The 14,823-nt window shown below is 45.0% G+C and overlaps 1 protein-coding gene across 3 annotated transcripts in view; it reads left to right on the top strand.

The window, feature by feature from the left end:
* The window catches only part of IPO9 (importin 9), a 178,625-nt gene that overhangs the window by 124,226 nt on the left and 39,576 nt on the right, over positions 1-14,823 (top strand). For all 3 annotated transcript variants that reach the window (XM_030561056.1, XM_030561057.1, XM_030561058.1), the window contains 3 exons: positions 2,954-3,082; positions 4,455-4,730; positions 6,081-6,247. In XM_030561056.1, the coding sequence (XP_030416916.1) occupies positions 2,954-3,082; positions 4,455-4,730; positions 6,081-6,247 (572 nt within the window). The remainder of the gene's footprint in view (positions 1-2,953; positions 3,083-4,454; positions 4,731-6,080; positions 6,248-14,823) is intronic.

Below are 14,823 nucleotides of genomic sequence, written 5' to 3'. Positions count from 1 at the left end.
TGGCTTCTTATGCCTTCATAATGTGGGAATGTTTTCAAACTGCAGCACCCTCCTTTCCCAGAGCAAGCAATGGATTGGGTTTCACATTTAAAAGGAGGGGCTGTGGTTTTCAGGTGGATGTGCAGCACACACCTACCCCCACGCCACCATGTGGCTATTCTCTGGGATGATTGCTGTTAGCCAAGCACAAACAGCCCAGCATGGGCGAGGTTCTTTTACTGTTCCCTTACAAAAATTCCCCTATTTCAACCAGTTGACCGTGAACGATATCACTCTACTGAGGCAAAGACAGAAAGATATAGACTGAATGTTTCTTGAATGCCACCAAACCCAGGACCATTCGCTGCTATGCTTTGTGCTGCAATGATTCCAGAATACTTGCTCCTGGCTTGGTGTGGTAAAGTGTCCTACTGTGGAGGATGAAATAAGGCACCCCTTCCCAGAAACCTTCTGCAAAGGCTTTCAGAGTACCTCCAGGAGAGCTTCATGGAGATGTCCCTGGAGGATTCCTACACCATTCCCAGACATGTGGACAGACCTTTCCAGTAGCTGTACTGGCCGCGAATGCATCCCAGTTCTTCTGGGAAAATCAAACATTAAACGCTATTGTTTTTAACCCCTGTAGTGTAGTTACAAATGTGCACTCACCAGAGGTGCCTTCTCCAGCTTCAGGGTCGGGGATCCCATCTTGAGAGGGTATTGGCTCCAGGGTCATGAAAAGGTCTTGGCTGCCAGGGAGAACGGATTCACTGCTTGCCTGCTGTGCATTCTCCTCCTCCTCTTCCTCATCCGCAAAATCCTCCCCCCTTTCAGGTGTCCACGGACAGTGGTGAGATAGTGGTAGGGTCCCCCCCTAAAATGCCATGCAGCTGATCATAGAAGCAGCATGTATGGGGCTCTAACCCGGAGCGACCGTTTGCCTCCTTTGTCGTTTGGTAGGCTTGCCTGAGCTCGTTAAGTTTAACACTGCACTGCTGTGTCCCCCTGTTGTAGCCTCTGTCCAACATGCTCTGTGAGATTTTGGCAAATATATTTGCATTTCTTCTTTTTGATCAGAGTTCAGCCTGCACGGATGCTTCTCCCCATACAGCAGTCAGATCCAGTGTCTCCCTTTCGGTCCATGCTGGAGCTCATTTGTGATTTTGGGGGGGACTGCATGGTCACCAGTGCCGCTGAGTTCGCCACACTGACCAAACAGGAAATGAAATTTGAAAGTTTCCGGGGCTTTTCCTGTGTACCTGGCTAGTGCATCAGAGTTCAAAGTGTTGTCCAGAGTGGCCACAATAGAGCATTCTGGGATAGCTCCTGAAGGCAAATACCGTCTATTTGCATCCACACTACCCCAAATTGGACCCAGCAAGGTTGATTTTTAGCGCTACTCCCCTCATCAGGGAGGAGTACAGAAGTTTATTTTAAGAGCCCTTTAGGTTGACGGAACGGGATTGGTTGTGTGGACACAGTCATTTTTAAATCAACCTAATGCAGCTAAATTCGACCTAACCCCGTAGTGTAGACAAGGCTATGGACAGGTCACAGTCTGTCAGTTTTCGTTTACTGCCTGTGACCTGTCCATGACTTTTACTAAAAATACTCATAACTAAAATGTAGCCTTAGTTATGAGCAGTCTATTGACCTGTCTTATTCTAACAATTGATTAACCCTTTATTATAACATGCACCCCTTTTAAAATCAAATGGAATGATATAAAGTGTGATCATAGAGATAAATTTACATATGCACTGTAACACTTGCCACTATTGAACTAAAATTTGAATTAACTGGTTAAGGGAGTCATTTGTTCTGCACTAACTGCTAGTGCAGGGGCATTTGTGGGTAGTGTCACATGATTTGAATAGATACAAATAGAATGACTACATGCATACTTTTCATATTGCTTAGCCCAAACTTTTGAGAACCTGCTTTCATGTTGAGAAGCACTTTTTAAAATAACTGATTTTTGTTGAATCCCCTTTTGAGCTTTTTGCTGGTTGAGGGAGGCTACCTTGCTGAAGACCCCTACTCTTACATTTCAAGGGTGCATAGTTGATGAGAGGAAGAGATATTCAGTCCTCCTACAGTATTTATAAACGTCCTTTCTGGTTTGCCCTGGGTTCCTTTAGGTGAATCAGATTAACTGAAATGTTTCACCACACAAGCCTTTTTAAAATAACTTCAGGTGCAGCTGTATACCAGCAGAACAGCATGTTGTCAAGGGTGACTGTGACAGTACCTTTGCTATGGGCTACCTGCTATCTTCAAACCTCCCTGGTGGTAGTTTTTCTGAGACATGTCACAGAGGTAAAAGCTGAAAAATCTGCTTTGTTTTCTTACAAAGTGTAATCCATCCCATGAAGCCCTGTGAAATGGGAGTGATCAGAGCCACTTGGACACACACAACTGATGCTAAAAAGCTTCCTTATTTGAAAAAAGGGGATTAAAAACTACCTGCTGCTGAGCATTGGCCTTTACTTGCTGCCGAAATAATGTGTTTCCTGTACAGGGAAAGAGCTGCTGCTGAATGCTCCATCTGTTGTCATTCAGCTGCCTGCTCCATATCTGTCAAGTGCTGGTGACTGGCAGCAGGGGTTTGTTATGGGTTGGGGGTAGAAATGAGGCTCTGTTCTTAGGAAATCATCCTTATAAGACTCCTGTTCAATCTACAGAGTGTGTGATGAGTGACATCTCCTGCACTCACTAGTAACCAAAGCATTCCTCCAACTTTTGAAAAGGAGCCTGCTTTCAAGAAAACAAAATCAGTTCCCCCTCTCCCCCACCCCCCATGTGAGCGAGGCAGCTCAGGAGAATCTGCACTGTCACTGTTGTGTGCTCTCCCCCCATTACCATGTAGGCCTTCACATCTTACCTTGCCCTCCCAGGCTTTGTGAAAATGCTGAGTTACGGTGCTGTGACTGCTTTTTAAAAGAGCTTCTATTTGTGTGCTTTCCCCTTTCAGACTTCTATTGATATATTAACCACTGTTGTGAGGAATACGAAACCTCCTCTTTCCCAGCTCTTGATTTGCCAAGCATTCCCTGCGGTGGCTCAGTGCAGCCTGCACACGGATGACAATGCTACCATGCAGGTAACATCTATAGGGAAGGGGAAGGGACTGCAGAGTCATGTCGGTCCAAAGTGTTGGATGACACAAGTCAGTCACTTGACATGCTTTATCTAGTCTTTAAGGGGTCATTTTGCCTTTTAGGGCTCTGTCTGACCCCACGAGTAGCCACACTGGCAGTTTGCCAGAAGTCTGAGTGCCATTCCTATCTTTTATAAATAATTGTTGCCATCCTCATTTTGGTGTCTGTGGTGAGTTTTGCTGACCCTCCTTTTAACTGGCAGGTCAGGACTCTGGAGCATGCCAGTAACATGTCCCTTTTTTCCCCATGTAATTAACCTGCCTGGCCAAGGCTTTCTGTCAAAGCAGCCTCAGCATGGGGAGCCCAGGCCTTGCTTCAGAGTAGGCAAGTCTCCCCTGTTAATTCGAGTGGAAGAAAACAGGAGTCAAGGGGAAAAAACAGATTTGATCCCAATTCCGCTCTTGCCCCAGTTGGCAGCATTCATCAAAGGAAAGTGGCTAAAGAAGCAGGGGGAGTGGAAATGCTCAGGGCAGGCTTCACTGCTTGCTATATTGGTCCCTGATTTCCTCAGAACACCTAACTCTCTCTGAGTAGTGGTTGCTTTTCTGCTGCTCCCCTGTCCTGGCCAGTTCCTGCCTCACCATATTTTTTTCCTTTTCCCCTCCACCAAACTCCCAGAGCCTTTTCAGATGAGCAGGAAAGGGGCACCAACAGCTTTTGTCCTCTATCAGTAGCCACTGCTGCTGCCTGATGAGGTCATCAGAGCAGCTCTAAGCAAGGAATTGGGACTTTCAAGGTTATAGGAAGCAAGGCCTTCTGACCCTTCCAACTCCTGAAACATGTTTGTGAATAGACCAAGGTGGGTCAGTTACTCACCCTGACCTTCAAACAGAGAAAAGCAACTTTGTGGTTCCGTTTCTCACATGGGTGTGGCCCATGAAAACAGGTCCCACTGAGCAGTGCTCCAGCGAGAATAAGGTGAATACAGTGTGCTGGATTGCAGCACTGCAGTCTTTTTTGAAAATAGAGAGCTTTACTGTAGAAATCTGGATCATGTTTATCCCTCATGCTGCTCTCTAGCTGCCCCGGACTATAGCTGTTCAGAATCTCTTGGAATGTATCTGCATACTAGATTAATGAAACAGAATTGCAGATACTCGCACTCTAGGTCTTCTGAGCACTCGATCTCTCATAACTTCCACCATTTTACCCATCACACGCATCTTGTCTACTAATTCTTTCTTCCTGTGTAAAGTTCTTTGTGCTGTGGTCAAATGAGTGTTCTCTTTGGTTACTTGGGGGTGCCCACAACATATGCAGTTGATTTTGAGAATCTGACAGTTCTAACACAGTAATTCTCTCTCTTGTATTCAGAATGGTGGTGAGTGTCTGCGTGCATACGTCTCAGTAGCACTAGAACAGATTGCACAATGGCATGATGAGCAAGGCCACAATGGGCTGTGGTATGTCATGCAGGTGGTGAGCCAACTCCTGGATCCCCGGACCTCAGAGTTTACAGCTGCTTTTGTGGGCAGACTAGTCTCCACACTGATTTCCAAAGCAGGAAGTGAGCTGGGAGAGAATCTGGACCAGATTCTGAGAGCAATCCTTAGCAAAATGCAACAAGCAGAGACGCTCAGTGTAATGCAGGTGAGCAGGCTGGGAGGCCCACTGAAAGCAGTGGTTCGAAGTGTCAGGAAAAGAAACATTGCCTGTCACTGAAGTACAAGTTTACATACATGCCTGTGTATCCACTGCCTATGCAATTGCAGATTCTAGGTATGCTACAAAAATGGTTATCCTGTCGACATAGTTCTTGCCTTGAGGGATCAGAGGAATATGAATTTAAAGCCTTTCATCACACATATTGTTAGCTATCTCCTGACTTTGGCACTTCCTACTGAAATTTCAGTTGAGGTGTGAAATTTCACTTGAGAGCTAGGAATATCACTTAGTCTCTTCTAGAAGTTGAGTGGTGTTTTCTTAGAGAACAGTAAATAGGCAAATATCAAGTAGAAGTAGAGAGATGTTACCGCTGTATAACAGTAGTGAAGCCATTATTGGAATACTGTGTCTTGTTTTATTTGTTATACAGAACAATGCTAGTAAACTGGGGCTCATTCAAGTATATTTTAATGCAGCCAAATGCAAGGTCACCTAAGAAAAAAGAATGTAGGTCCCAGCTGCATTCTAATAAACAGAAACAGGCTATTTTTAAAACTTAGATTCCTGCTTTTCTTATTAAAGTTTAAGAATATTGTTCATTTTTAACTGCTTGGTCTTTGAGTCAGAACCTTAGAAAGCTACACTGTGTAACCAAAACCTGAAAGTTTTAGGAATGTGAGCAGTGCGGTTACTAAGCCAGGTGGTTCATCTCCACTGGAGAAGTGCTATTGGGTTGGGTTTCATGAGAAGGGGGAATGAGGATAGTCTTTTGGTGAAGGCACTGGGCTAGGACTTTGGAGATAGGCTCTCTGTATGTCTGTAGGCAAGTGACTTAATGTCTGTGCCTCAACTGAAAAAAAGGGGTAAGAGCCTTTCTTCCACTCTATCTTTCTTGTCTGTTTAGGTTGGAAGCTCTTCAGAGCAGGGACTGTCTGTCTGTATGTACAGCATCCAGCACAATGGTGCCCTGATCTTTATTGCATCTTCTGGGTGCTACCATGATGTAAATTATTATTTTTTCTGGTGGAGCTGCCCAGTGCCACCTCTGCTGATTTAGTCATTTTTGTCCTTGCTTTAGGAGGGCTTGTGGGTTTCAGATGCAGGTGAGAAGTTTAACTTGTCCTGTCTCATTCTGTGGGCTAAATAAGGTGGCAAGCACTCACTCCTTGTCTAATTTTCTTGCTTTCTTGGCTAGTGGACAGGCTTGCAGGGATCTGTAATCTTTTTAGTGTTAGCAAACTCAGCCTCCAGGGGGGTTGGTAAAGAGAAAACATTTAATTGTTGGGTTATTACATGTGTACAACTAGTGTTACTTTTTTTATTTTTTTTTTTAAGTCCTTGATCATGGTATTTGCTCACCTGGTTCACTCCCAGCTGGAGCCCTTGTTAGAGTTCCTGAGTAGTCTCCCTGGACCAACTGGCAAGCCTGCTTTGGAATTTGTAATGTCTGAATGGATGAGTCGGCAGCATTTGTTCTACGGACAATATGAAGGCAAAGTCAGGTAAGGTAGTCTATAACCCAAATGCTTCCACTATCTCTACAGCATGTTAGCTGCTTGCCCCGTTATATTTTGTAGCTAGGTGCATAGAGTGGTGGGGTAAATTGTAAGCCACCTCAAACAAGAAGCCAATTCTGCTCCAATATTGAACTGAAATCTCTTCCTCCTTTGCTGTCAGATTGTACTAAATGGCAGGTCTGTATATGGAGAGGGAGGAAAAGGATATTTTTTTTTTTGACAGGGTAACAAGCCAGGCGGGGGAGTGTAGAGATGGTATATCTTGACTTTAGCAAAGCTTTTGATCCTGTCTCACATGACCTTCTCATAAACAAACTAGGAAAATGCAGTCTAGATGATGGGTAAAACTGATCAGAAAACCATTCCCAGGGAGTAGTTATCAGTGGTTCACAGTCATGCTGAAAGGGCATAATGAGTAGGGGGATCAATTCTGGGTCTGGTTCTGTTCAATATCTTCATCAATGATTTAGATAATGTCACCGGGGGTACACTTATAAAGTTTGCGGACAATATCAGGCTGGGAGTGGTTGCAAGTGCTTTGGAGGATAGAATTAAAATTCAAAATGATCTGGACAAACTGAAGAAATGGTCTGAAGTAAATAGGATGAAATTCAATAAGGAAAAATGCAAAGTACTCCATTTAGGAAGGAGCAGTCGGTTGCACACATACAAAATCGGAAATGACTGCCTAGGAAGGAGTATTGTGGAAACAGATCTGGGAGTCATAGTGGATCACAAACTAAATATGAGTTAACAGTCTAACACTGTTGCAAAAAAAAGCAAACATCATTCTGAGATGTATTAGCAGGAGTATTGTAAGCAAGACATGAGAAGTAATTCTTCTGCTCTAATCCATGCTGATTAGATCTCAACTCTAGTATTGTGTCCAGTTCTGGGCGCCATATTTCAGAAAGGATGTGGACAAATTGGAGAGAATCCAGAGAAGAGCAACAGAAATGATTAAAGGTCTAGAAAACATCACCTATGAGGGAAGATTGAAAAAATTGGGTTTGTTTAGTCTGGAAAAGAGAACACTAAGAGGCGACGTAACAGTTTTCAAGTACATAAAGGATTGTTACAAGGAGGAGGAAATAAAAACAATTTTCTTAACCTCTGAGGATAGTATAAGAAGCAATGGGCTTAAATTACAGCAAGGGAGGTTTAGGTTGGACATTAGGAAAAACTTCCTAACTGTCAAGAGTGTTTAAGCACTGGAATAAATTGCCTAGGGGCATTGTGGAATCTCCATCATTGGAGATTTTTAAGAGCAGGTTAGACAAACACCTGTCAGGAATGGTCTAAATAATTAGTCCTGCCACAAGTGCAGAGGGCTGGACTAGATGACCTCTCGAGGTCCCTTCCAGTTCTATGATCCCAGGATCAGGTACAGAGGCATCTCGATCTAGTCTGTTCCTCCTGTCATGACCTGGGACTGTTAATAAACATGACAAAGTCAACTTTATCCCCAGTGCAGCACATAGATTTAATTGGAATGGTCCTAGATTCTACTCATGCCAAAGCCTTCCTCCCTGAGGCTCAGTTCCAAGCCATGGCGGACTTAATCGCATACATGCAAGCCCAACCTCCCACTATCGCTCAGACGTGCCTGCAATTATTGGGACACATGGTGGCCTACACTTACATGGTCCAGCACGCGTGGGTCCACTTCAGGTCCCTGCAGGCATGGTTGGCATTGGTCTACATTCCCAACAGCCACAGCATGGACTGGGTGGTCCGGATTCTGAACTGCGGACTGTCGTCACTCACCTTGTGGCAGAATCCTACATCGGTGTTGCCACAAGTCCCCTTTGCAGCTCTTTCCCCCTCGGTAGTGCTCATCTCTGATGCATCGGAGCTGGGGTGGGGAGCCCATCTGGTCGTTGGTCAGCATGCAAGGTGGTTGGTCCAGTCACAATCACTTTCTCCATATCAATATCAGAGAGTTCAGAGCGATTCACCTTGCCTGCCAAGCCTTCCTATCTCACATAGTAAGCAAAGTTGTCCAGGTCCTAACGGACAACACAGCAACTATGTTCTATATCAACAAACGGGGCGGGGCCAGATCATCTTCCCTTTGCCAGGAAGCCTTCAGGCTCTGAGACCTCTATCTCGTGGCCGCTTACCTTTCTGGGGCCAAGAACGCTTTGGCAGATCGCCTCAGCAGGACCTTCTAATCTCGCCACATGTGGTTCCTCCATCCGGAAGTGGTCAGCTTCTTCTTCCACAAGTGGGGAATTCCCAAGGTGGACCTGCTTGTGTTTGGACAGAACAGGAAATGCCACATTTTCTCCTCAATTCAGGGGATCGACAGGGACTCCCTGTTAGACGCCTTTCTGCTCCCATGGTCAGAGGCTGCTTTACCCCTTCCTCCCTGTTCCATTAATTCACAGAGTTCTCATGAAGATCAAGCAGGACAGAGCGAAGGACTGGTTCAGCACACTGCTGGACTTCTCGGTGGCTGCTCCATTACAGCTACCGCTCCGACTGGACCTGCTGTCCCAAAACCACAGCAGTCTTCTGCATCCGAACCTGGAGGTGCTGCACCTGACAGCTTGGCTGCTATATCGTTGAATGCGTTGGAATGGCAGTGCTCGGTCAATGCCCAACAGGTACTGTTGGATAGTAGAAAGCCCTCCACCAAAGTGACCTACCTGGCCAAATGGAAGTTGTTTGCCTGCTGGACCTTAGAAAAAGGCATTTGGCCCGAGCAAGCATCACTTCAGTTAATCCTGGACTACCTTCTACATCTCAAGCTCCAAGGCCTGTCCCTTTCATCTATTAAGGACCACTTAATGGCTGTCTCGGCCTTCCATCCACTTCTCAAGGGTAGGTCAGTTTTTGCCCAGAACATAAGTCAGGTTCCTTGAGGGCCTTAAATGCCTTTTACCCACATATCAAGGATCCCGTTCCTCCGTGGAACCTGAATCTGGTGCTGTTGTGGCTCATTGGTCCCTCTTTTTGAGCCTCTGGCTTTCTGCTCTCTTCTTTCTCTGTCCTGGAATGTCATGTTCCTGGTCACAGTGACATCTCTCCACCAGGTCTCCGAGATGAGAGTGCTCATCATGGAACTGCCCTATGTGGTCTTTTACAAAGACAAAGTCCAGATGAGGCCACATCTGGCCTTCTTGCCCAAGATGGTCTCTCAGTTTCATACGAGCCAGGACATTTTCTTACCTATCTTTTTTCCAAAGCCGCATAAGTTGGAGGAGGAAGCATAGGGTGCATTCCCTAAATGTCTGGAGGGCGTTAGCCTTCAACATTGAAAGGACCAACCCATTCCGCAAGTTAATGGAATTGTTCATCACAGTGGCCGACAGGATGAAAGGTTGCCTACTGTCTGCTCAAAGACTTTCTTCTTGGATCACCACCTGCATTCACTACTGCTATGATCAGGCGAAGGTGTAACCCCCGATGATTGTAATGGAGCACTCAACCAGGGCTCAGGCCTCTTTGGCAGCCTTTCTTGCCCAATTGCCTATCCAGGACATCTGTAGGGTGGCCACCTGGTTGTCTGTCCATATTTTCACATCCCACTACCCACTTACCCAGCAGGCTCGGGACAATGCTGACTTCAGTAGAGCAGTACTACAAGCTGCCAAACTGTGAACTTCAAGCCCACCTCCGAGGATACTGCTTGTGAGTCACCTAAAATGGAATCGACATGAGCAAGCACTCAAAGCAGAAAAACGAGTTGCCTACCTCTTGTAACTGTTCTTTGAGGTGTGTTGCTCATGTCCATTACGTTACCCACTGTCTTACCCCTCTGTCGGAGTTGCTGGCAAGAAGGAAATGAGAGGGTGTTGGGTCATCAGCTCCTAATATACCACCGAATGAGTGCAGCACTCAAGGGGGCACCACAGACAACCCTACGGATACTGCTAAGGCAAAAGTCTGCAACAACTGTGCACATGGGCGCACCCACACCTAGGATGGAATGGACATGCAACACATCTTGAATAACAACAGTTACAAAAGATAGGGGAGACCGTTTTTTCCTTCCTTGTAAGTTCAGCGCACTAAAGTTATGGGGCAAACTGGCAACCATTAAAATAACCAAGAAAATCATGCTGTCCAAAATGGAAGCACACAAATGAATAAATAGATTAGGGGACAGTTTGGCGTAATGAATGGTGCACTGGGTCAGAAGACCTAGATTCTGTTCTCAGTTCTGTCTTTGACCTGCTGTGACTTCAGGAAAGTTACTTCATTTCTCTGTATCGTTGTTTATCCTTCCATTCTTTGTCTTGTCTGTTTAGATTGTAAAATCATTGGGCAGGGACTGTTTCCCACTGTGTGTATGCATGGGGCTTAGCACAATGGAGCCCCAATCTCAGTTATTTACTGAAGTGCTAGGTGCTTTCTGAATACTCAAGGACAGTCCCTGCTCAGAGAGACACATAATCCAAGGATAAAGTAGACAGAAATTAGAAAAGGATACAAGAACAATATGCAAATTATATGCAATTTTTGTGCAAGTCAATTCAATTCACTGTAAGCATCATGGTGGAAGTGGTTCTTTAAGAAGGACTTAAACAAGGACAGGAGAAGCTGAAGGTGTGATGGATTGGATCACAGAAACCCCCTTGGGGCTGCCAATTGATTGCCAAGACTACTTCTGCCCCTGCTTTCCTGCCTTGGCAGCTTGGGACTTCAGTGCCTTGCCTGGGTTGAGCCAGACCTGCTAGCCTGCTGCAAACCCAGACCCAAGTCTGAGCCACATCCCTTAACAGCTATAGGCTCAGATACCTAGCTCTCAATGGGGTCCAAACACCAAATAAATCCGTTTTACCCTGTATAAGTTGTATACAGGGTAAACTCATAAATTGTTTGCCCTCTGTAACACTGATAGGGAGAGATGCACAGCTGTTTGCGCCCACCCCACCCCAGGTATTAATACATACTCTGCGTTAATAAGTAAAAAGTTATTTTATTAAATACAAAAAGTAGGATTTAAGTGGTTCCAAGTGATAACAGACAGAACAAAGTAAATTACTAAACAAAATAAAATAAAACAAGTCTAAACCTAATACATTAAGAAAACTGAATACAGATAAAACCTCACCCTCAAGTGTTTCAATAAGCTTCTATCACAGACTGGACACTTTCCTAGTCTGGGCACAATTGTTTCCCCTGCTACAGCCCTTGTTCCCACTCAGGTGGTAGCTAGGGGATTTCTCATGATGGCCACCCAGTTTGTTCTGGTCCACCCACTTATATATCTTTTGCACAAGGCTGGAATCCTTTGTCCCTCTGGGTTCCCACCCCGCCTTCTTAATGGAAATGCACCAGGTTAAAGATGGATTCCAGTTCAGATGACATGATCACATATCACTGTAAGACTTCATTACCCATTTACCACTACACACCTATAAAAGAAGACTTCCAAGTAAAACAGAGCAATCTACAGTCAATTGTCCTGGTTAATGGGAGCCATTAAGATTCCAAACCACCATTAATGGCCCACACTTTGCATAACTACAATAGGACCTCAGAGTTATATTTCATATTTCTTGTTTCAGATACAAACGTGATACATTTATACAAATAGCATGAACAACACTCAGCAGATAAGCTTTGTAATGATATCTTACCAGAGATCTTTTGCATGAAGCATATTTTAGTTACATTATATTCGCACTCATCAGCATACTTTCATAAAATCATATAGAGTGCAATGTCACAAAGGGAACTGGGCTTGTTAGTCTGCAGAAGAGAAGAATGAGGGGGGATTTGATAGTGGCCTTCAACTCCCTGAAGGAGGGTTCTAAAGAAGATGGAGCTCCGCTGTTCTCAATGATGGCAGATGACAGAACAAGGAGCAGTGGTCTCAAGTTGCCATTGGGGAGGTCTAGGTTGGATATTAGGAAAAATTATTTCACTAGGAGGATGGTGAAGCACTGGAATGGGTTACGTAGGGAGGTGGTGGAATCTCCATCCTTAGAGGTTTTTAAGGCCCATCTTGAAAAAGCCCTGGCTGGGATGATTTAGTTGGGGATTGGTCCTGCTTTGAGCAGGGGGTTGGATTAGATGACCTCCTGAGGTCTTTTCCAACCCTAATCTTCTGTGATAGGATAGGAGCTTTGTGGATGAGTCCAGGGAGAGTCTACCATGCTGAGGGAGCTGTGTGGAAGATTTGTAGGTGGTTATGTAAGAATCTCCCAGATGAGGCTGGGAGCATTGGTAAAGCAGAGAGAAGGGGAGCAACATGAACCTTGATTCGGGAAAGTCAGAGTTGAGCTCTGAGGGGGGATGGTAACTTTAAATTTGAGATTTGTGGATGAGGAGCAAGTAGAGGGGTTTTGAAGGAGCCACCACTTTCGCAAGACTATGATAAATTTTGTACAAAGTATGCCTTGTGATGTGTCATTTGAAAATTTGTCTACTGAGCATTATTGTCCTGGTAAAATGTGTGTAGCAACATTGTATGTAAAGTTATAAGATTTTACTGTATGACATTGCTGAGACATGCTCCAAGTTTAGAAAAGCAGCCCAAACCAGTTTCCTCAGAAACAAAAGGTTAGCCAGCACCTCAGCCAGGTGTCAACACAATCAAGTGTACTATTGCCAGGTTGAGTGGCCATTCTTTGGCAGGAAGAAGGGTGTGAGCAAGACATTTACCTCTTGGAAGACAGAGGGCATGGCTACACTTGCAGATGTAGAGCTCTCTCTGCGCCTTCATAGAGCGCAGTAGGGAAAGCTCTGCAATCTGTCCACACTGACAGCTTCAAGCGCACTGGATGGCCACATTTGCGGCACTTGCAGTGGCATTGGGAATGGTGCATTATGGGCAGCTATCCCAGCATGCAAATGACTGCAACGTGCTTTTCAAATGCGTGGGGTTGGGTGGAGTGTGACAGGGAGTGTGTTGTGTGTGTATGGGGGGAAAGAGAGTGGGTTTTGGGGACGCTGAGAGTGTTTAAGCACGCTGTCTTGTAAGTTCAGACCCCACTCTCCCCCGCCTCTCTCTGTCACTCAAAGCAAACAGTAAATGTTTACTTTTTCTCGGAGCTGATAAGCATTCGGCTTCTCCAAAATGGAGCTTTTGAAAGGGCATTTCTGCATTCCTGCAGCTGATTTCACAACAACAAGAGTGGCCACTTGACTTAAGGGGATTATGGAACGTTTCCACAGGCTGATCACAGTGCAGTAACACAACACCTTGGTCACACTGGCACCGCAGCACTCCAGTGGGGGCGCAGCAAACGTTATTCCACTTGCTGAGATGGAGTACCAGCAACGCTGTAGCTGCAGAGTCAGAGCACTCTACATGCCTTGCCACTGTGGACTGGGAGTGAGCTAGGGCGCCCGGGACTGTTTCATTGCGCTGTAACTCTCAAGTGTAGCCAAGGCCAGACTTGCTGTCATCTGAATCCCAGTTGGAAATGATTCTCAAAGAAGATAAATGTTATAAGAAGGGAGAACAGAGGACACAAATCACCTCTCTCTCCTCCCGGCATCAATAACATTTGAAAGACAAAGGAAGCATCATTGAACTGGTGGAGTGGCCCTGACTGAAGGAGTTGAGCCAGTAAAACCATGGCGGTAAGAAAATCTTTGCTTTGAATTCATTTAGCTTGCTAAGTTAGGTATTAGTTTGCATTTCATCTTTTATTTCTTTGTAAGAAATTCTCACTTTTATGCCTCATTACTTGTAATCATTTAAAATCTATCTTTCTGTAGTTAATAAACTTGTTTTATTATTTACCTGAGCCAGTGTGTTTGGACTGAAGTGTTTGGGACCCTCCATTTGAGATAACAAGATTTCTGCATATCATTTTCTATAAATGAAATGATGGACTTGCTGTGAGCTTGTACTGCACAGAAGGAAAGATCCGGACAGTACAAGATGCATATTTCTGGGGACAAGTCCGGGACTGGGAATTTGCTGGCTTTGCTCTGAAGTATAATTCAGGACCTACTTGAGCAGATTTCTGGTGAGAGGGCTTTGGCATGTTGGAGGCTGTGTGAGAGCAGACCTGGAGTGGTTGTTCTCACAGCAAAGCAGTGTAAAAGGCACCTCAGGTTGGAGAGTTAAGGGGACACAGGTGTCCATCAGTCCAGATTGTACCCTGGGGAATGTCACAGTGACATGATCAGATTGATGGTCATAGAAGATACTTTTGTCTGCATTTCATTTGGATTTAAGAGGAGCAAAGCATTAATTTAGAGTCCAGAGAGGAGGATGAAATAGTAGTCAAGGAGAGATACAAGGGGCTGAATATGAGAGTTGGCTGTAGAGATAAAAAGGATGGATCTTGGCAACAATGAGGAGGTAGAATCAACAGTTTGGACATGGCCAGGATATGTTGGGCAAAAAATCAAAATAACCTTGAGAAATCTTAGGTAGAATTGACAGTGATGAAGGAGGGGAGTGGAGAAAGTTTGGGAGGGAAGAACAGTTCTGTCTTGGCCATCTGCAATTTAAGATAATAAAAAAACCAAAACGAGATGTCAGGAGAAAAGCAGAGATTTGTTAAATTAGCTGGAAGGAGACAGGTCAGTGGTAGAGGAATAGCTTTGCAAGTCATCTGCATAGAAATGATAACTGAAGCCTTGTGAGC

This window comes from Gopherus evgoodei, chromosome 4, assembly GCF_007399415.2.
Source record: "Gopherus evgoodei ecotype Sinaloan lineage chromosome 4, rGopEvg1_v1.p, whole genome shotgun sequence".
In the NCBI taxonomy this organism is placed as follows: domain Eukaryota; kingdom Metazoa; phylum Chordata; order Testudines; family Testudinidae; genus Gopherus; species Gopherus evgoodei.
The sequence above is the reverse complement of the archived record's forward strand: the minus strand, read 5'-3'. Positions and strand labels throughout refer to the sequence as shown.